The following is a 22,086-nucleotide window of genomic DNA, read 5'->3' on the forward strand; positions in this document are numbered from 1 at the left end:
TTCCTTGGGGACAAAATAAGTTGTTATTTAATTCTGAGGCCTCAACTGGAAAAGAGGACCAAATGCCTAGAAGGAACGAGGTCCACTGTACAGGAATTGCGTCGCAGCTTTTTGTGAAATAAGTATAATAATCACCTGAAGCGTTAGACGGTTCTGTCCTCCGTGGGTCAATCTTACCTGTTTTCTGATTTACCGACTGGGTCTACTATGTCACTCTTGCGTCACTACCTCCAATGGCAGGGTTAAAATTATTCCTTTATTATTTAAAATGAAGTTTCTCAATAAAGAAAGGGCGAACTTAAAGTCGCCGGATGCAGAGTTGTAAAGCTTAGGAAGTTACTTTTGAAAAGTACAGCCGGCAGGGATGAGTGAACTTAGTTTCTGAAGTGACTTGGAGAAGATCGTGCTAGAGTTTATTATGAACTCTGTAATTATCCTTCTCTGCTGCGCTAAAGGTTTTCCTTTCCCAACAGTAAGGCAGATTTCGATTTGAGTGAGAGCTGGGAACTTTTATAAAAGTGAAAGGGAAGAGGGGAAGAATGGCAGGCTGGGAATCTGGCCCGGAGACGCGTCCACCGCGCTCGAGAGCAACAATCTCAATCACCAGAAAGGAAACTTCTCTTCCCCACGCTTGCAGACTTCTGCGAGTCCCGGAGCACTCAACGCGGCCGACCGCGTCTCAGCGTCCCAGATTAGGGAAACTGAGGCACCGCAGACGCGCCGCGCGCAACCGCGACCTCGGCGCCCGCCCCCTGGAAGGAACCCAGGCTTCCAGAGTTCTTCGCGCGAGCGCAAGGACTTCCAAGCCGAGCTGCTCCCGTCCGCCCCGCCCCGCCCTAGCTCGGGACAAAGCCCGGAGCTCGCGTCGGGAGACGGAGGGCGGCTCCCGCGCGCGCCGTGCTCCCCCGTGGGCGCGAGACTCCGCCCCGCTGCCGAGAGCCCGCGCCCCAACGGCGAAGCGGCGGCACCGAGCCCGCCCCGATTCCCCATGACGTCACCAGCGGCGGCAGGCCCCGCCTCCGGCCCCCGGCGGCAGGCCGCATGACGTCACCGAGGCCCCACCCCTCCGGAGCGAGTTCGGTCCTGGCGTTCATTTCATTCCTGTCCTCATTCCGAACATTCTTAGCATCGCTAGCGCCGCGCCGCGCCGCCCGAGCCGAGCCGAGCCTCTGCTGCCGCCGTCGCGGCCCCGCCGCCCGCCGCGGGCGCCCACCAAGCACTTTGCAGACTCGCTTCCACCCTGCGGGCCATTCCGCGCGGCGGGGCCCGGGCCCGGGGCGGCCGCGTCCAGGGACAGGCCATGCAGTGACGCCCCCCCACCCCTCCACCTTTGCCCGGAGCGCGGGCAACAGCCCAGCGCGCCCAGCCGGCCCCGGGGCAGGAGCGGTGCTAGGCAGGGGTGGGGTGGCCGGGCCCGGGGACCGGGAGCCGGGGAGGGAGCCGGGCACCGAGCAGAGGGAGGGGGAAGCGGCGCCGAAGTTTGGCTTGGACTCGCCGGGCGCTGCGGCGGCTCGCTGGGCCGAGGTAAGTTGGCGCGCGGGGCGCACGGGGCGGCGGGCGGTGGGGGGTCGGCGGCGCGTCCCGCGCGGGCGGCTCTTTATTTGCGGGCTCTGCTTTGTGTGCGGCAGCGGGCGGGCACGCGGAGGGCCGCGGCCGGGCCCCCGCACCCGCCTCCCCGCGCCCCCTGCGAGGTGAGCGGCCGGGCGCCGCCGCGCGACTTGCCGGGACGCCAAGTTGGGCCGCGCGCTGAGAGCCCGCGCGGCAACAGGCGGCCCTGGAGGCGCCCGGCCGGCTGCGACGCGCCCCCCGCGCGCCCCCTCTCCCGCCGCTTGCACGCGCACTCACGAACACACCCTCGGGCGCCTTGCACGGGGTGCGCCGTGGAGCCAGAAGTTCGGAGTGAGCGCGGGCGGGCAGAGCCGCCGCCTCGGAGCCCGGAGCTGGCCCGGACCCCCCTACTTTTGCCGCCGCCCCCCGGCGCCAGGGACCCCGGAGGTGGGCCCGGGTCTGCACCGACTTGTGCAGCTGGCTGGGGGTTTGCTCCTTCGTCCCAAAGATGAAAGAGGGCACGGTCGTCTTTGCAGCTTCTCCAGGACTGTTGCTGCTGCTGCTGCCGCCGCCGCCGCTACCGCCGCCGCCGCCGCTTCATTGCACATTCAAGTGGAAAATTTTCAGGAGTCAGCAGAAACATTGTGTCCAAAAAAGACTGAGTCGCAGTTACCACCAAACCCAGGAGGAGACTCTCCCTGGAAAACTTCCCTTGCCTTTCGGTAGGAAATACTGGGGGATTTGTTTGTTTATTGGAAGAGAAATGATCCCCAGGAGGGGAGAAAATCTGGGTACATTTCTAGTCTTTGTTCGTAACAGCAACGCTTGTTTTCAAAAGTCCACAAGCCCGCTTTAAAGAAAGTTCAACTTCTATGACTTTTTTTTTTGAAAAATAACGTTTGTATTAAAAAATCAAAGCAATATTTTTAATGAGTCGAAAACAATGAGGGCTCACACCTTCTTTATCATCTTATGAAAATAAATGAAATCCAGATCAGAATTTTCTTTGCTTTTAAATTGTCTTTTTTAAAAAAGATTTATTTAAAGTTGGATAGTGTCACTATATAAAAATATTTATGAAACAATGAAATACCAGCCACCAGCGTTTCTCAGGAGGCTTGTTAACTTCTTAGAAGCAAGTGGCTTCCTGTGATTTGCAGAAATGAAAATTGACCTCAGTGAGCCCTGGAAACTTAGAGACAGATGATGTTCCAGGAGCAGGGAATGAAAAAAGGCCATGTTTAAAAACAGTACCTTGGAAGGAGCCCAGGTCTTGGGACAGAAAGGTCTTTTAAGTCTGCCACATTTCAAAATAGTAGAAAGAAATATTAAAAACACTACACGTATTGCAAAGGAGCAGAACACTGTCAGTTCACAACAACCACAGGTTTCTTTCTCCGCACCTGCCACCTTGTTTTTGGAAGTTCAGGTGGTCTAATGGCTTGGGGTGGGTGCGCTGGGTGCCAGCAGTGGTTACCTGAGTAGACATTCCTCCCTTCGGGGAGATGTGATCCACTGTGTGGGCTCCTTTCTCTGCAGGTTGCAGTGGATCTTGCTGGTGTCCTGCGGATAGGGGCTTCTCTGAGGCACAGATTGGGGAACAGTGTTCAGGCCATGCCTGGTGCTTCACCCTTTCACAGTTCGGTTTGTGCCCCCCTTCTGTAAACAGCAGGTTCTTTGGGCCCAAGTTTATCTCAATGCTTATAAGGGCCAGACTTAAATCCGACTTCCTTACTAATCTTTTCCTCTTTAGAAGGAAATAGTAGAACTAATTACAAAGTGACTCAGGAAAGACAAATGGATTCGTTGAACCTTTGTCAGTAGTGAGGTTTTGAATTGTTGAATATTTCTTGGGGAAAGACCTATTTTTCTAATCTCACTGTTTCCATAAATGGTCACAGATATTTTTGTTTAGTGTTTCTTAGTATGTGTAACTCTGTGTTGAACTCTCAGATTTCAGGTTTTAAACAGTTAACAATTCATTTATTGTTAGTATAAAAAATGAACTGATAAGCTATATCCATTATGGGTTCTTGCTGATGGTATCAAAGTGCCAATGTAGACTTTTATTTTTACTTTAATGGTAAATATTATTTGATCTGCAGTTTTAAGAGAATATTAGAACTTTTTTTCTTTTTAAACAAGTCTGACACAAAACCAGTATGACACTTTGCCTTGACAATAGAAGTAAAGAAAATTATAGGAAAGAATCTTTGTGTAAATTCCTCCTCTGTGTGATCCTTTATAAAGTAATGAATTCCAGGGAACATGCCTGAGAGAGATTATTGGAGGGTTGGAGGGTTTTTTTCTTTTCTTTTCCCAAAACAAAAACCAGGACTCACCATGACATATACTTAATGAAATTTAATTTAAAGGGGGAGGACATCCCAATTTAGTTTGAGCCAGACTGATAGGAATTTCTCACTGAGAGGCTTTTCCTTGCCTTGTGGTACAATGTGTGCCCAGGCCCCAGCAGCAAACTAATTACACATAAGCGCGGGTTTGGGAGGGCAGCCTGGGGGGAGTCAGCTTCCTCCTCCCCTTCCCATTTCCTCTCTCCCCCCACTTACTTTATACAGCAGGAATTATATATTAGTATACTCACTTGGGAGACTGGAGTCCCCTTTTATTTAGAAAAAGAACAAATAAATCATAAGGAAAAAAACGTTCAAGTTTTTTCTCTCTGCTTAAGCTCCAGCAATTTATAAGCAATTTTGTGTTTTGTTGGTTCTCACAATACAGAGCAGCAATTCTGAGGGCATTTCTTAACGGGAACATTTGGGAAGAATATATTTGTATCATTGGTGTTTAGATCATATGTGTCATTACGTTTTCAGCAGAAAAGTATGTAACACGAGCAGTTTAAAGCATGTAGATCCCAAATGTTAGACAGACTTTTGAAGAAATGAGCTGTGCTAGTAATAATGTTTTAAGGTTGGTTGCTTCAGAAATGGATTGATCTTTCATACATGGTGGTCATACAAGAGCCTGGGCATTTGGGAATTACTATTCTCTCTAATCTCATGTGTTACATGTTAATTGTGAGCATAATTATGCTGCCTACAAATGAAAATTGTGGTGTCTTATCATTCAAAAGGTTGGTGCAAATAACTGCGTGTATCATCTGGTGAACCTAAAAATGACCATATGACATACAGACAGTAGGTGGATAATACTTTAAATCTCCGTTTTAGGCACTTTTTCTTGTACCTAGTAAGGAGACTGTGAAAGGGAAAATTAAATCAATAAATATGAAAGCCATGTTTAGAGGTTGAATCTGTTTAGTGATAAATCTTAGGATCTGTGTTCTCCAAAGATTGAAAAATGTGGCCAAAACAAGTGTCCGTATTTCTCTGTAGAACCGCAAGAAAATCCAAGCAAACCTTTTTGTTGTTCAGTGCGAGCATTGCAGCTTCCCCTTTGGAGTTCAGTGACTGGAACTGCAAACTGCTAATGTCCAACTTCTGAACTCAGGCAGAAATGCATATTGTAAGTTTATTCCCCTTGGACAAACCTGGGCTGTGCTGCTGGGCTACTTGGGGACTGATTGATGGCTGGCACAATCTTTTATAGCTGCATGGTGCTTTTTCTTATTTTACAGTAAGGCATAGATTACCTTGTGGTATTAATATTTAAGTTGCATCTAGAGTTGAGTGTTTGAACCACATCAGTGACATATTTTCTCTCATATTCTTAAAAGTGATAAAATCAGGTAATTCAAGTCTATCCTAAGTACCTCATATTTCAGGATTGAGATTTTTGACAGACACCTTATTTAGACCTTGTTGTAATGCAATTACTGTGTACATCTGAAATTAGGGACGTGCTTGGGCTTCCCTCTTGGGATAGTTTTGCAGAATGCTAGTATATTTGGATCTAAATATTTGGAATGTTTTTCTCTGTGTTTTTATTTTGTTTTCTTTCAAAGCTGTGAACTCTTGAGTGTCCTCAGTCTGTAAGATTCTCATTATGAGCTTTGTGAATATTTGAATTTGGAATAGAAATTTGACCATTTTTTCAAATACATACCAGTTTTGTAGTAGTACAAAATAGGATAATTTTGAAATATGTATTTTATTTTAGTCAAAGCAAAAATGGGATGCCCTGGTGGGTGGGTTTCTCAGGATTATGTTTCTTACAAGGGTAGGTTACTCTTAGCTTTTAAATTCTCTTTTGGTCCACTGACTTTTTGCATAGTTGAGAGGATTCTCGAAAAAAATAGTTTCCAGTAGTCAGGGAGTCTTGGCTAACTGAAACTCATTGGTTTCTTTTCTCATTGGATAATGGTGGCAGTGGTGGTGGAGAGTAGAGGCTGGGTTCTTGTAAAACGCTGTATTTTTAGGTCAAGGGAAGGCTGTGTTGTACTTGATGCATCCCCCGCCCCGCCCCTCCCTGTTTGAAACTGGTCTTTACTATCCTAATGCAATGCTTTCTACCCTTTTTCATGATTCACATTTGTTTTGAAGGCTCTGTCCTAGGATTTCATTAACAGTTTTAAGTTGAAGGCATGGGACCCTGGAAAATTGGTTTAAAAGAAAAAGCTGGCTTATTGATGAGCGAGTTAAGCATCCGTCATCTCTAGTGGGGAATTTTGGTTGCTTTTAGGCATCTGACAGGTTTAGATGTATGTGTAAAGTAACTGAAACACTCTTGACTGATAATATACAACACTGTTGTTCTTACTGATACATAAACTGAAAAACTGCCACTAATGGTGGGAAATGTTAATTATGTGAGAACATATTGAACTTATATTCTCTGGCATGAACTTTTCTTTAAAAAAAATACATCAACTGTGCTGCTTTTTTTTTTTTTTTTTTTTTTTAGATAGGCACAGCTTTCTAATTATCATAATTCAGTTCAGCTCTGCTCTTGGATGGTGTTCAAGTACAATCTCAATTTAACTTGAAAGGGGATTTTTTTTTTTAAACTTGGAATGTTTAAGAAAATTTGAAAAGTTCATCCAAGAATGTTGTCTGCTTAGGTGTGAGTAAATCTAGGGGAATGAAATGAGTGCTTTTCTCTAACAGTTCAATAGATCTGAATATTAAGAAAGAGATTGTTTTTTTTTTTGCTTTGCTCTATATCCAGGTATTTTTGTATAACCTGATGCTACACACTGCTGAGTTCTCTTCGAAAACCAGTGCTTTTCTAGTATAGTAAACTAAATAAATGAGTATTTTATTACTATTTGCAAAGATAGGAAAGTCTTTTAAGAGAGTAGAAAGAAATACAGAATTGTTAGAAATTTGACGGAAATCACTGTTAAATCTTTTAGACCAACCAAACCTTTAAAAGGTAATTGCTTTATCTGCTCCTTCTTTAATCTGTGACTTGATGGCATTTTGTGAAGGGAATCACCTTTGACAGCGTTCATCCCAGTGTCTGTATCCCTTAATTATTCTCTGACTCTTAATAGCTTTTCAAAGAAAAAAAACTAAAGCCCAAGTGCTGAATCCTCTGGGAATCGATTTTAATTGTAAGAAAGAACAACTTAGATGGGCCTTCCGATTTTCGTCCAGTTTGACTCCTGCTGAAATGCAGAGAGCTCGCAGAAACCAAATGACTTCATTTGCTCTGGCACTTAAGAACCGAATTCACTTCCGTGGTGGTGAAATAAAAGGAGCCAAGTGTTTTAAATAGCCACTCCCCGAGGCCCGCCCGCCCAAGCCTGTTGAGAAAAGCGTATTGTCTGCTTGCAGCTCTAGCTGGGAGCCTGCCTGCCTCGCCCTCCCCCACCAGGCAGCTCCATTTCTGAAGTTGACATCTGGTTTTCTCTCTGTTCACCTGATCTATCCCCATACACGCGCTCACATGCGGTGTGCATGCATGCATTCTGCAGGTAACAGGGATTTGTGACATTAAGTATGTGTGTGTTTCAAATCCCTACTGGGATAGGGGGAGGCACAGAGTTAATGGCACAAAATAAAATGTAAACACAGTAGCTGCCCCACATGCCGCCGCTGCTGGGTTTCTGTCCGATGGTGCTTTCTGGGTAGGCGTGCCTATTGTTATGGCAGCAACAGGCAGCAGAACTTGGGGCACCATATGGCGGATGTGGGCCTCAGATAAGCTGTCTGGTAATTTAGCTTATCAATAGCATTTTGATATGCTTCATTTTCAGATCACCCATTACTGGGGCTGGGGGTGTCTTGGGGGCTAACTGATTCTGAAACTATTGTGAGCGGATGCTTCCTTTGGTGGAATCTCTTTCAATCCTTTTTCCCTAGTTGCCTTTTCATCTCAAAGCCTTTAAGAGACAATGCTGGTTAGAGTTAGAAAGAGCTCCATTAGCAGAAGGAACCATCAGCCCCATCTTGAAATCCGGGCACTTAGAAGACCTTGTCATGTATTGTCATTGAGAGAAAAACAGAAAACAGTTACTTAGTAGCATTTCATATTATCTGAGCCAAGAAATTCTCTTAATTCAAAGTTGCTTTTGCTTTAAATATTGAAGAGGTAAGTTTGATACTGTTTTTTAATTTTGATGCAAGATTTCTAGTTTTGTTATGCATTCAGAATACCTCCGTAATTTCCTTTCACTTTTAGATTTTACCTTAGCTGTAAAGTGCAAAAATTATTACCATAACTTGAAGTCAAGGAATGTGCCATTTGTAATTTGGAGACAAGAAACAGCTTCCTTCGTGCCTAGAAATTGTGAAAGTGGAAAATGCTTCCAGAACACCACTCAAGTGTCCAGTGAAGCTGGAGCAAAACTAAAATTTCCCCTACTGATGAATCGGCAGGGGAACTCTTGCCTCAGCTGGAGCCAGCTCAGGGATTCTGCACTTAGTAGGTGGAAGTGTGATGGTATGCATGACCATGTGCTCACCACCCCTGTCAGCAAATACTTGTGTCCCTGAGGCTGTCTGCCTGTCTCCTGTCTTCCTCTGCCTGCATGTTCTCACTCACCTTTCCAGGCCTTGCACCTTTTCTTACATTGTGCCTTTTGGAATTGTAATTCAGGGCACCTGGATCCATTTACAAGGCTAATTAAGGATGATTCTGACTGGAACGCAGGTCAGCCTCTTTCTGTTCCTGCTCCAGGAAGCTTCTGCCACATCAGTGGTTCCCACCTTAGCATGTGAACTGCAGCCTCTATGGAGCTTTTACAGCCTGGGCACCACCTGTGGAGGCTTAGGTGGTTGTGGTAGGTGCAGTGTGTCTGTATTTCTGAAAGGCTCCATCATAGCATCTGCTTCTGGCTGGGAACCATTGCTGTAGGTATTCTAATTTTTATCTGCAGTTAGAATCAGGTTAAATTTGGCCATTTCTTCTAACTGTGAATGTGATTTTTCTCCCTCTATATTTGTGAGGCGCAGTGTACCTAGGAACACAGGCTGAATCTTTACGGAATTCACTAAGACGTTCTTCATTGGTTTTAAAGATAAGCCTGCACAAAACTAAGGTCTCACCTTTCTGTTCAGGGAAAGCAATAAAGTGAACCAGAACCACCTTTTCTGTGCTCGACATTCATCTGTTACTCACCCCTTGGGAGTGTAGTTGTTTCCAGATGTGATTGTAGAGGTGTGCGTCACGCCTACTGGCAAGGGGCTTGAGAATGGACTTCTGTCTGACTGCTCGCAGAGGTTTTGCTTTCTGAGTAGCAGGGATGCTCCTAGAGGTCCTTGGGTGGTATGCCTGATGTTGGAAAATGAGAGGATAGGAAGAATGATCCTGAGGGCTTTCTGGAGATGAACTGTGGGTAAGCCACCATGCTTTTCATTCTTTCCTTCCTTTTCTCTTTCCTTGACCTTGGGCACTTTGGAATCCAGATGCTCCTGGTTTTCATGGAGCAGCTACCTGCCACTGAACATTTAAACGTTTGTGGGTGCTACTGTGTGCCATGAATTTAGTGATTAGGAAAGGTGGCCAATGAACTGTGATCGGTAAAATTCCCCTACCCAGCAAAGTTTAGCAAGGAACACAGGCATGTACAGAGGTCATTGCAATCCAGTGGGGAAGTTGTATGTATGGTATTTTGTGAGTTCCAAGGAGCACATTTTTAACATACTTAAACATTTTTGAAATTGGGACGTGTTTAATAATCATGGCTGGCCAGGTGGTGGTCATGACTCTTGATGTTGCATACACTCACCAAAGCCTGTAGAGCGAATACAGTGGAGAGGAAAAAAATCCAGCAGTTAGTAGTGAACATTCTTAAGAGTACCCTTGTTGTTAAAGAGGGTGATATTGTATAGGCACTGGTCACTCTGAGAAGTTACTTTAGTTATATGTTACCCAATTTATTCAGCTTATGTTTTACTTTTTATGTATGCTATGATTGATAAAGGGTAAAAAGTTTTTTTTTTTTTTTTTTTTTTTCCTGAGACAGTTTCTCTCTTGTTGCCCAGGTTGGAGTACTATGGCATGATCTCAGCTCACGGCAACCTCTGCCTCCTGGGTTCAAGCTATTCTGCTGCCTCAGCCTCCCAAGTAGGCTGGGGTTACAGGCATGTGCCACCACGCCTGGCTAATTTTCGTATTTTTAGTAGAGATGGCATTTCTCCATGTTGGTCAGGCTGGTCTTGAACTCCTGACCTCAGGTGAAGCACCTGCTGTGGCCTCCCAAAGTGTTGGGATTACAGGCGTGAGCCACCATGCCCTGCTAAAAAGTTTCAGTATGTATAAAATAGTATTTCTAAGTGATAAGCATTGTAACATCATTTGTTTTACAATAGTATGTCAAATAAAATCCTGCTGCATCATAGTCAGTGGTGTCTTAGCGCTACTGAAATGTTGAAACAACATGTTTGCATCTCTAGTCCTAGGGATCTGGGAGTTCACATTATTGATGGTCGTTGCCTTGAGGGTTGCTTTGAGGGAGTCGGGTTTTTTACATGTTTATATATTTTTAGGAGTATGGATTTCCTTAGGTAACATCAGAATAAAGGGGAAACAAACTCAATGGGGTAAGCGCCCATGATACATCCAAAGAGCTGTGTTGCCCTGTGGTAGGAACCAATGAGGGCTTTGCAGAGGAAGGGATGTTGGAGTTGGGCTTTGAAGGAACGGGGGATTTTTTTCAGATGCCATTTTGCGGGGTGAGTTGGGACTAGGTGTTTAGAAAATAAGCAAACCCTGTGAAATACTCTCCTGGTTAGTGAACTTAACCTTCACATGTTCATAAGGTTTGTTGCCAGTAAGGGGCTACTACAGATTTGAAATTTGGCTATTGGCCGGGTGCGCTGGCTCATGCCTGTAATCCAAGCACTTTGGAGGCCAAGGCGGGCGGATCACCTGAGGTCAGGAGTTCAAGACCAGCCTGACCAACATGGCAAACCCCATCTAAAAAAAAATAATAATTAAAAAAAAAAAAAAAAACTTGGCTATGAAGAATTGAATAGAGTAAGAGGGAGCGGGGAACTGATTGACATACACAGTGGGCTGTTTCCTGATTTTAGTTTGGACGAAGGAGACAGGATAATCTGGGTTCAAAACACAGATTTGGAGTTGGACACACGTTGGCTAAGCTACTTGCTAATGTGGCATTGGACAAATTTTGCTTGTTCTCTGCAAGCCTCAGTGCCCCGTCTATAAATTTCAATTGTATGCCTACCGTATATTTGACACATGGTATGGTAAATGCTCAGTAAATAGCAACTTCAAATGTTATGTTGCATAACAGATCTTTAAGGATTTTCTGCCAAGTCATCCTGGACAGTGACCCTTGAGGAACATCCAAGGCTGAGGTATTTGCTTAAAAGGGCCAGATTCCTGGTCTCAGGCAAACAGATTGAAATCTAGGAGAGGCTGAGGCAAGCCCATAAAGTCCTTGGCCATTAATCGCTTTGAACCACACTTCCCTTATTCATAAAGTGGAGGAAAGCCATCAGTAAATACATAATATTTGAGGTCATTTGATACCTAGTACAGATTAAATGGAAATGCTTCAAAAACTGGATGGCATGGTGCAACTTCATTTGTCTAAAAGAAAAACCTCTTCCTTAGGTTCCTGCTTGAAAGTCATACTCCTTGGCCTGGCGTGGTGGCTCACACCTGTAATCCCGGCACTTTGGGAGGCCAAGGTGGGTGGATTACGATGTCAGGAGTTCAAGACCAGCTTGGCCAAGATGGTGAAACTCTGTCTCCACTAAAAATACAAAAATTAGCCGGGCCTGGTAGTGGGCGCCTGTAATCCCAGCTACTTAGGAGGCTGAAGCAGAGACTTGCCTGAATACGGGAGGCGGAGGTTGTAGTGAGCTGAGTGCCAGTGCACTCCAGCCTGGGTGACAGAGCAAGACTCTGTCTCAAAAAAAAAAAAAAGGAAGTCATACTCCTAACACTGGGTTGAGTTGTAAAAGTCCTTTTGAAAATGGTTGAATGGAACTCATCTTTTCATAGCATAACAGTGCTTAGGGACTTCTGGTAAATCCATTGCAAAACAATGCTTAGGGCCTTCTGGTAAAAGCCCCCTGGGGTGCTGAGGGCATCTGGCTTCAGGTGCTGAGAAGAAAGGTACTTTTGCTGCCCTTATTGCTGCACCTCTTAATACCTATTTAGGGCTAGCTGCTTAACTTCTTTGTGTCCCCAGTTTCCCCATCTGGAAAATGGGGATGATGTTATCTGTAGTTGGAAGAGTTGGAGTAAAGTTTAGATTAGGTAAGTGCTAGCTCGATAGGCTAGAGCTGCAGTTCTGGCCGCTGTTAAAACCCAGGCCATTCATTCCCTTTCTCCCAGTACTCCAAGCTCCAGAGTTAAGTCTGTGACCCTCTCCTATGACTTGCTTCCTCTGGGCCTTAAATATGACTCAAAACAGTAATTCACACTCCTATGAATGACTGATTGCCCATCGGTTTAGTCAGTGTATTTGCATATTTAAGAGGATGTTTGTGAACTCTCCAGTGTCCAATTCCAGTGCAGTGTTGAACTCCAGTTCAGTGTCTAACTCCAGGTACTTTCTGGATAGATGAGCTGAGTTCCTTCTGGAAGCTGGCGATAGAACCTTGTGTTTTCAAAGTTAGCTTCCTTAAGCTGGTCCAGCTCTGCTCACATTCCCAGCTACACTTCAGGGTGTGTCAGTGTCCCTGTGTTTTTAGATCTGGGCCACTCCCAGTGACTGGTCTGAGCAGTTAAGATTGCTTTGTGTGAGCCTGGACCAGGGACCACCTGCATTTTATTGACATCTTTTCCTGTTGTCTCTTAAGCAGTATATACAGAAGTGTGTGTTAATTAATCCGGTTTCCCAGTCTTTAAAAAAAATTAAGAATTGTTGAGGAAGGAAAGTAGTCTGGTTGGGGATAGAGACTTAGAGGCAGGCAGGCTGACAGTGGATAGGGGAGAAAAATATATTTAAAAGCACTTATTCACAAACCTGGGAGTCTGCTACAAGTACTGAATGACATACTTTAAAAGGGTGTATTTTGTGGTATGTGAATCATATCTCATAAAGAAATAAAACCCTGAATCTGGTCACCACACTAGACAGCATCTTGTCACCACACTGGACAGCATCTTGTCATGCCCACCATGGTATCCCCAGCAGTCTGGCTGTTCTGTTTTTTGGAGGTCGAGTGATTAAAAACTAATAATCAGACCTAATAAAAAGAGTTGACATTTCTACTAGTTTGTTTTAGGGAGAAGCCAGGAAAAAACATATAGTTTCTTTCAAAGATAAGCAGTAGTAGTATTTAAAAGGGAAGATTTTTTACTTTAGAAAGAATGTCTCAATAGTGTGGAATGCTGTGCTCCCTAATGATAAATGCTCACCATGTTAACCCATCCTTATGGATCATACTTTTAAACAATCCAGGAACTAAGTCATAAAGGATCAAGTGGGAGAGCATGAGGTGGAGACACCTGAAGGCATGGGTGGCCACAAATCAGTTGCTGAATCTGATTTGCAGATTGACTTAAGAAGGGGGAGAAAACGGACTCAGAGTCAGGTTAATGTGTACCTCAAGTTTCAGGCTCTGCTCTGCCTGGGTTTTTTCCTAGTTTTCACTTGATCTTCCTTGTTCCTGTGTCCCTTCATCAGATCCTGGCTACCTTCCTTATGGTTACTTATGGCAGTTTTGCTTGTTTATATTTTCTACAGGGCAGCCTTTATGGTTCCCCATGGCTGTGTACTTGTTTGCCTGGTATAGTCCTGGTTTATATTGCTTGTCTTGGCATAATCCTTTCCCCTCTTTTACTATCAAAAATGTCTCAGTTTGGATGATAAATTATATGGCTATTGTACTAATAGGAAACTGTCAAGGAAACTGGCAGACTAGACTTTTAAGCAGAATGGAGAGCCCCGGGAAGGAGGGCTTTGTGGTGTCTTGGTATTGAGCTCATAACTATTACTTTTGAAGGACTGTCCCAGGCTATTTCTGAGGCCAGAGCTACAATAGAGGGGAATTTCAGGAAACAACTTTCCCTTCAGACCTGTGCTACTGCAACCAAATTGTTTCGAACCTTGTTCTATTTTGTGGATCCATTCATAAGTACTTTTTAAAAAATAATTCTCATCATTCATAGGAATGATTCAGCATTGGTTCATTTCCTTTTAGACCAACAAAGTTTAATTTAGAAAGAAGTTTTTTTTTTCAGTTATATTCTGAAAGGTTGGTTTGTACTGTATGAAATTAGGGGATTTCAGGTTATGTTTTAGAACCTGTGGTCTTGGCACTCTTGACATTCTTAGGTTTCAAACTCACTTACCTTTGTTCTTTGGGAGACAGTATAATGATGTGCTATGATGCACCTAGGGAGATAAGCCAGAGAAAATTGGGTGGAATTTTAGAAATTTTAAAAGAAATTTTAGTAATTTTAGAACTTTGCCTAAAACCAAAAGTAATTGGAATGACACTGCTCAGTTCCTGGAGCTTCTTTTGACACCACTTTTATTTTGTGATGTGCCTTAGGCAGTGTCTTCGGACAGGAGTGGAGGTGTTAGGTCCAGTAGTGTCTTTCAGCTCTAGCTGCAACAATGGCATCTAGACTTTGCCGTTGAAAACTCTATTAGAGAACTGTGGTTACCTTGTTGGGGCGGTTCACTGGGAGAAGGTGTTCGACGGTCCTCCAAGTGCTGGGGTCTTGGTCTCTCCACTTCTAGCTGGTGTGGAAGGAAGTCTTGGTTGGAAATCCTCTGCTATGGCTCTTCCTGTGACCTTAGGTAAGTCACTTGAAAATCTTTGGTTTCTCTTTCTGAGAAGATGAAGCTGTACTGCCTCTGGCCCTCTAGCTGTTTTTGTGCTGTGCTTTTGATTAAAGAGAAAATGTGTGAGTGAGTCCTCAGACAGAAAGGTCCTGGAGAACTGTTATCTTATCATACCATCCATAACCCTCAGACTCCTCTCTTAAAGCCAGGTTTTGCGGAGGAGGAACGGTACTACAGAATTCACTTTTAATTGTGCTAATTCTTGAACCTCTGTGGGAGAATTTGGATAGGAAGGGAAGGCTGACAGGCCAGGTTCTGTCTTATGAGAGTTCCAGTTGTAGTTGAAGAAGGTGAAGCAGGAGTCACGGAGGCTCAGGCCAGTTGTGCTTGAGGAGGCTATGTGTTTGAGGCCAGCCTGGGCAACATAAAAACCTCTCACTCATTAACAAAAAGAAGGTGAAGCTCAGAGAAGTTGAGTGACCTACCCAACATCACACAGCTATACTTTGAAACCAGTTCTTTATCTTTGTGACTCCCAGCTATCAGGCTAACAAAGGACTGCACATCAAATTCACCTATCAGGTTTTCTTGTGACATTTGAATGGAGTTAACGTAGATTGTGACATTGAAACAAAGGTAGCCTTCTCATTTAGTGCATTTGCCCCAGAAAAATGAGGACATAATACTTTTGTTTTCTTGGTGGCCCATTTTACTCCCTCTTCCATACAAACCTATGGAAGGTCTTGAAAAGTTGGGTGTGTCTCAGTTGAGCCTTTCAGAGGTTACTTGTGCTACCTGGTTCACCTCTCCCCTGTGGTTTTAGTCCTCTAGGACTGTGGGGACCAGTACCTCTCATCCCTGTGACTGGTTATATTCACCATTGAGAGAGAGAGGGCAGGACTCCTTGGGGCTGGGCTAATCCAAATTCCTCTCTAGGTGGGTTTGGGGGTAGTGGGGACTGCTGTAGTTTGGAAGCTTGGAACTGGACCTGCCAGTTTATCTGGTTTTGCTTTGGAATGTGCTGTGTTGTCAGGCAGGCAGAATAAGTTAGCCCCCTTCACCACCCTGAAGGCCTGGTTATGGAAATAGCCTCGTGCTGGGGGATAGGGTTTAGGCAGATGACCTTGACTTCACTTTTTGATAATAGGTGTGCTTGGGAACCTGCTGAGATGGGGTGAATTTGTCTCCTCTCACCCAGGTGACCAGCTTAGCCCCATGATAGGTGATGGGGCAGCAGGCAGAAGAGAGTTAGCTGTGCTTGCCCAGAGCCCTTCATAATGAGGCCTCTGAAAAAAGATACTGGGGCTTTGAAATGGCGTTGTTTACAGGGTTGATACCCATCTCTGACACTTTGCTTGGTTTTTGGTGGGAGGGAGTGGGCAGGTTGATAGGATCTTTTCCTCCTATATCTACCCTATTTCTGGTGTCTCTCAGCTAACAGGTGTGTGATCACTGATTGCCAGTTTTTAGGACTCTGTGCCTATGTCTTCCCCCCTTCTCAACTCACACCTTCTTAGTCTTCCTGCATTTCTTAAATTCTTCCTGGGTACTTCTGTTGGGTGTTTTGGTATTGCCCTGACTGCGCAGTTCTTACTAGTGCTTGGTGTATTTAGCAAAGTAGCCTGAAAGCATAGCTTTGAGGTCAGATCCTGGTTGCAGCCCCAGTTCTGCCTGTTGGCTGTGTGATTCTGAGTAAGTGATTAACTCTCTGGGCCTTCTTGTTTCCTCCTCTGCAAAGTGGGGAAAATAATAGTACTTCTCCACTTGTGAATGTAAATGAAATATAGCAAATAACCCACTGCCAGCCTCTCTATTGGTTCTGCCAACCCACTGAGAAGTGTCCTATTGCCTCTGCTCTCCAGTTGTCCGGTTCAAGGTCCTGAGGTTTTCCTCCCAACTAACATGGGCCGGTCTGACGGGGGGTCATTTATTTGCCTTTTCATTTTCCTCCTTCAGGTTTAGCTTTGCCCCAGCTTCCCCTCTTGCTGGATTTCCAGCTTTTTTTTTTTTTTTTTTAATTTTCAGGCAATTTCTCTTTTGTTTCACATTTTCTTTTGTTTCTCCCACCTCCCTGGAAAACACATCCACCCTTCCCCCCTCCACTTTTCACCCTGTCTCCTCTGCTTTTATCACTTTAAGATCTCAGAGACTCTACCCCTGCAGTTCACTACGTTTCACCAAAAATGGTCATCAGAAAAGCACCACTTCTGCTCTCTTTCACACTGGATTGAATTGTTGGCTTGTAGAGTTCCCAGCACTCTTAGCAGTTGTTACTATTTTGGAATAACATAACTCATTCTCATCCTCATTATGCGAATGAACTTCTAGAATGACACACGATTCCTTCACTTATCTGTTTGACCTTGGTCAACCTCTTTATCCTTTTGAACCCCAGGTTCCTAACCTGTGAAATGGACATAGTTGTGCCTTCCTTATGGGTTATAGTACAGGTTCTTTGAGGATGAGCACAGTGCTGCCTCATAGAGATGTGTCTCCTAAATGTTAGCTGCTGCTGCTAAGTACTGTGACTACCATCATCCAGCAGCTGTGAAGTAGAGTACCAGGTACCTCTTCCGTAGCATCTTTCTTTTTGAAGGAGGGGGTCAAGAGTAGAATCTTATTTTTATTTCAGATTTTAATGTCTTTGCTATGGGAAGATTTGGTACAGTAAAGGGCAATGAACCCCTGTTTACCCATTATCACCCAGCAGCAATCGTCACCTCATGGCTATTCTTGTAAACTCCTGGCTATTCTCCTACCAGATTATTTGGAAGCAGTCCTAGGTTTCATACCATTTCATCTGTAAATCAGTGTTTATTTTAAAAATATGACTCTATTTTTTTTTTAAAAAACTACAATACCACGATCATACCAGCGCTTTAATAATTTCTTAATGTCAAATATCTAGTCACTGTTCAGATTTCCTTGATTGTCTCATAAATGTTTTTTCATAGGTGGTTTGCTCAGATGAGGGTCTAAAACCAGATCAACAGGTTATATTTGGTTGCTGTATTTCTTAAAACGTATAAATCTCATCCCCACCTTTGTCATAATTGATTTGTTACAAAAGCCCCTGTGTTCTCTTGTAGGCTTCCTTCTTCTGGATTTTGCAGTTATATCTCCATGGTGTTGTGCATTCTATCCTCTTATCCTCTTTATTTTCTATAAATGGGAATTTAGGTGTCGAAATTTGATCCAATTCAGGTTATTTTTATATTTTGATGCTAAATTTTGTAGCTAGTATTCTACCAGAAGGCACACATGTACAGTTGTCACTTTCTGTGATGTTAGTATTGCTGACTGATGATCTCTTCCTGTATCTATTATTTCATGTAGTTTTTGCAAACTGGTGGTACTCTCTGATAGTCTAGTTCTCTTCTTTTTTTTTTGAGAGAGGTCTTGGCCGGGCGCGATGGCTCACGCCTGTAATCCAGCACTTTGGGAGGCCAAGGCGGGTGGATCACCAGGTCAAGAGATCGAGACCATCCTGGCCAACATGGTTGAAACCCTGTCTCTAAAAAAAAAAAAAAAGAAAAGAAATAAAGCGAGAGGTCTCACTTGGTCACCCAGGCTAGAGTGCAGTGGTGCTCTCTTGGCTTGCTGTAGCCTTGACTTTCTAGGCTCAGGTGATCCTCTCACCTCAGCCTCCTAAATAGCTGGAACTGTCGGTGTGCCACCACACTTGGCTAGTTTTTTTGTTTTTTGTAGAGACAAAGTTTCATTGCCAGGCTGGTCTGGAACTCTGGGCTCAAGCAATCTGCTTGCTTCCGGAAGTGCTGAGATTATAGGCATGAGCCATCCCACCCTACCCATTCCTTTTATGGAGAAACTTTCTTTTATCAACTCTATGGTCAACCTAGCATATAGTTTGTAAAGGAAAGGTAGTTTTTTGATTGCATATCATTAGGCAATCACTGATTGTAAATTACTGGATGCATTTTAATCCTTTGCAGTTCCTCGTCTTACGCTTAAATTGTTTCATCTTCGGCCAACAGGATTTCTTTAGTTGGCTCCCGTGTCCTTTTGATGTGATCCTGTTAATAGTCTTTGATGGTTTCCTTGCTGTCCAGTCTCTTGTGTGTTCTGGGAGTTAGAATGAACCGTTTCTGCAGAGTTTGGGTTCCTTTTAGTGGGAAATGGAATTTCCAGGCTGTGATGTGTGTGCTAAGTTCTCTGTTTTTTTCCTCTTCCCACTCCTTCAGTTGAATAATCTGCTTACGTTTGAAAATGGATCCCACCTGCCATGTCAACTCTAATCGTGGTAAAAGCTTTCCCTGCACACTTGCTCTTGCGTGGCCTCTTTGGCTCCCATTTGCCACTTTCATGTTTGCGCTTGTCATCTTGTCCTTTCCTCCCTTAAGAAAAAGACCAAACTGAAGGATTACCATGGATGGCTTGTGGTTTGACTTTGGCCTCCTGAAGGCCAAAGCTCACGTTAATTTAGGCATGACAGAAGTCTTTAGTCATTGCCTTCACTCATGTCTACCTGATAGTTTGTTCTGCTCCCTGTATACATAACCAGGATGTGAGAGATTCCTTATCTTATTACCACTGTGAGCCATTCAGGCTGCAAGCTATATTTTGATGATATTGTTGGGTGCATTTATACTCATCTGTTTCAATAAATATATTAGTTGAATTAAGCTTTGTACTTCTTCTCCAAAGTGTTTAAAACAGAGTGTATTTAATGCCTAGTCATTTAAAGAATTTATCACTAGTCTAATATTTTTATAAGCTTAAAAAAGATAAAGGTTTGTAGCTTTAGGTAGATTTATGCATTGGACCCCTAGTTGTAACATAGGGGTTTTACTTCTGTGAGTCTCCGGTAGTAGGCCTGTAAGTCTAAGATGAGTGTTTTTTATTTAACAAGTCTGCTATTAAACTTATTTTTAGTATTATAATTCCTGTCTTTGCTTCTTAGAAATTGTTTTACGCCCATGTTGGTGCATCATAGTTTATGCACTTAGGCCAACACTCCCCCACCCCCCAGCAAAACAGGACTCATTTTAAAGACAAGCTCTAATGCTTTCTTTAGAGTTTCCATTCAGACCTAAAGTTTTAGCATCAGTATTACTTTTTTGTTTTGTTGGTGAAACAAAGCCGTATGCGTTCATAGTGCAGCCAACACAGTCTCACAGCAGCAGGAGTGAATAGTCCTAAAATTATCATCATTCTCCACACCACTGAGAAATTAATCAGCATCCTGGCCTGGGAAATTTTGGATACACATTTAATGCCCCTCACCCACCCTCCGGCTTTTTTTTTCATTTTAAAGCCCCAAGCTTCTTTTAATGGTTCCTCTGTATTAAGGAAAGTACAGTATTGTAGTAGTTTGTTCCCTCCCCTTTCCTCCATGGGCACTGAGAGTAGGGGGAAGAGCCTGGTAATTCACAAGGCAGGCCTCTGTGCCCCGCGGTAAACTCAGTTTCACAAAGGGAATTTTCATTATGGTCCTGTGGCTCCCTAACATAGTGGAGGCTTCAGGAGGCAAGTGGTAAAAGCTACCAAAGAAAAAGCTGGACTGGAGCCACTGACGTCATGTCAGTAAATCTGCTGGAGGAGCCCAGCCATGTAGCGCCTGCCAGCCAGCCCCTGCACTTTGGCCTTGCCTGGTCAACTGTTCTTACTGCTTCCTCCACCCCCCACCCCACAGAACAGCCTGTGTTTTTTGTCTTCTTTTTCCCCTTTTCCCTCTGTGCAACTGGGCTGTGTTGAAACCTATAAAGGCTTTTGAAAACTACTCCTACTGGTCCTGTGCTTAATGTCCTATGTGGGGAGGGTGGGGAGAACCCAGCGATCCATAAGTGAGGGAGGCTTTAAAACTTTTTTTCTAGTGGGGACTTCTTCGTGATGAATGCATCTATGGGGAACGTCATGGAAAGCAGCCAGAGGTCCGAGCCCCTACTGCTTAGTACTTTTAAAGAACTTTGCTTTTAAGTCCTGGACTGTGTGCACATGTGTGCATGCGCACAGTAAAGGAGAGAGAAGGCCAGTCAGCACATGGATGGAAATACAGAATTTCAGCCTTCCAGCAAAGGATGATTTAAGAGAATGAGTTCCAGTGTGAGTCCTTTATTACCCATTACTCATTGGTCAACTCACTCTGAACTCTCCCCAGTTTGCAACTGGAACAGTTAAATCTCAAGCTACATGCTTCTGTAAGTCCTGGATATTTAGAGTCACAACCCCAGATGGGCCTGAATTAAAATATTGCTGAGCTAAATCTATTTTTACATCTAGGGGACTGACATCTAAAAATAAACCTTATCCCACCTGTTATCCACTTTTGGGAAGTTGAAACGCTGTTAAGTCGCAGCCTGCGGATTAAGCTTTGATGACCGCTTCCCATGTGATGCCTGCATTCCACTTTCCCTGCCGTTGGCATGATGTTTTCATTGTTTCAGTAACTGTGGTCCTCCTGTTTATTTTGTTGTGAATATTCATTTGCAAATAAGATTGAAGCATAGATTCAGATTGGTTTTGATGTTGCTGAATCTTAGGTTCAGAAGCATATTAAAAGCAGTATCTTATCCATGAATCATGAGATGAGTCAGTTCCTGAAACCACTACAAGCCTCATAGTTCTTGGCTACAAGCAAAGGCAGGAAATCCAGGCTTCAATAACTTCCTTTCCCAGTCCTGGCTATAGCCGTGTTGGTGGTTAGGTTCTGCTGCCTGCCTTTGTAAGCGGTAGGAAGATGTATGTCTGAGGAACAAAGGCACTTGAGTCAATTTACTGAAACTGTTTATAATTTGTGGTCTTGATCTGAATGTCAGGCCGCATTGGCACACCCAGCTCTGCTGTGCGGCCCGGCACAACTCGGCCAGGAAAGGCGGCAGGCTGAGTCCGGGGAAGTGCCCCAGCAAACACATGGCAGATGTTTCAAGGGGCTTTAGTGTTCCAGTGAATTCTAAAACTTAGGGACATGCAAGCAGACACTATGCAGAAAGCTCTGGATTCCATATGTATCGTTGAAGTATCGACTTCTTGTTTGTTCTCTGCTTGAGAGAAAGGAGAGAAAAGAGAGAAAGGGGAGAGAGATGAAAGAACAGACTAACACACTCGCCAGCCTGCCAAGCTCTGGCCTGTCTCTTGCTTTTACTTGCAATTTACTTCCTTATATACAGGGTCTTTTTTTTTTCCCCTTTCTTTTTTTGGGTTTCTTTTGCAGTATTTCAGGCTAGTCTTTCTGACTTCAGAATCCATTTCATAACTGTTTTATTCATTATTTTAAAGAGTGAGGAGAAACATGAATTTGTCTCCCAATATTGGGTCTGATTATTTTTCTCCTTTATGAGCAGTGCCCACTTTGTATATGTACCCAAGTCAGAGCAGAGTCGGGTTGGTGTTTCTGTGTGAGGTTGGGACTCACTGTTGCTTTATGCTTTACTTATGAATTTATGAGCTTTTTGAATCTTGAAAAAAATTAAAATTGAGTGTGACTCATTTTCATT

General features: G+C 44.0%; 1 protein-coding gene across 6 annotated transcripts in view; it reads left to right on the forward strand.

Moving 5' to 3' along the window:
• The first annotated feature begins 1,034 nt into the window (after window positions 1-1,034).
• TEAD1 (TEA domain transcription factor 1) overlaps window positions 1,035-22,086 on the forward strand; it is a 273,925-nt gene continuing 252,873 nt past the window's right edge. For 5 of the 6 annotated variants that reach the window (XM_078340545.1, XM_035265829.3, XM_035265833.3 and 2 more), the window contains exon 1: window positions 1,035-1,524. In XM_078340545.1, the coding sequence (XP_078196671.1) occupies window positions 1,042-1,524 (483 nt within the window). In that variant the 5' untranslated portion in view covers window positions 1,035-1,041. Of the gene's footprint in view, window positions 1,525-4,070; window positions 5,038-22,086 lie in introns of those variants that run through there. The other variant, XM_078340548.1, reaches the window with a different exon arrangement.

Source organism: Callithrix jacchus, chromosome 10, assembly GCF_049354715.1.
Source record: "Callithrix jacchus isolate 240 chromosome 10, calJac240_pri, whole genome shotgun sequence".
Lineage (NCBI taxonomy): Eukaryota > Metazoa > Chordata > Mammalia > Primates > Cebidae > Callithrix > Callithrix jacchus.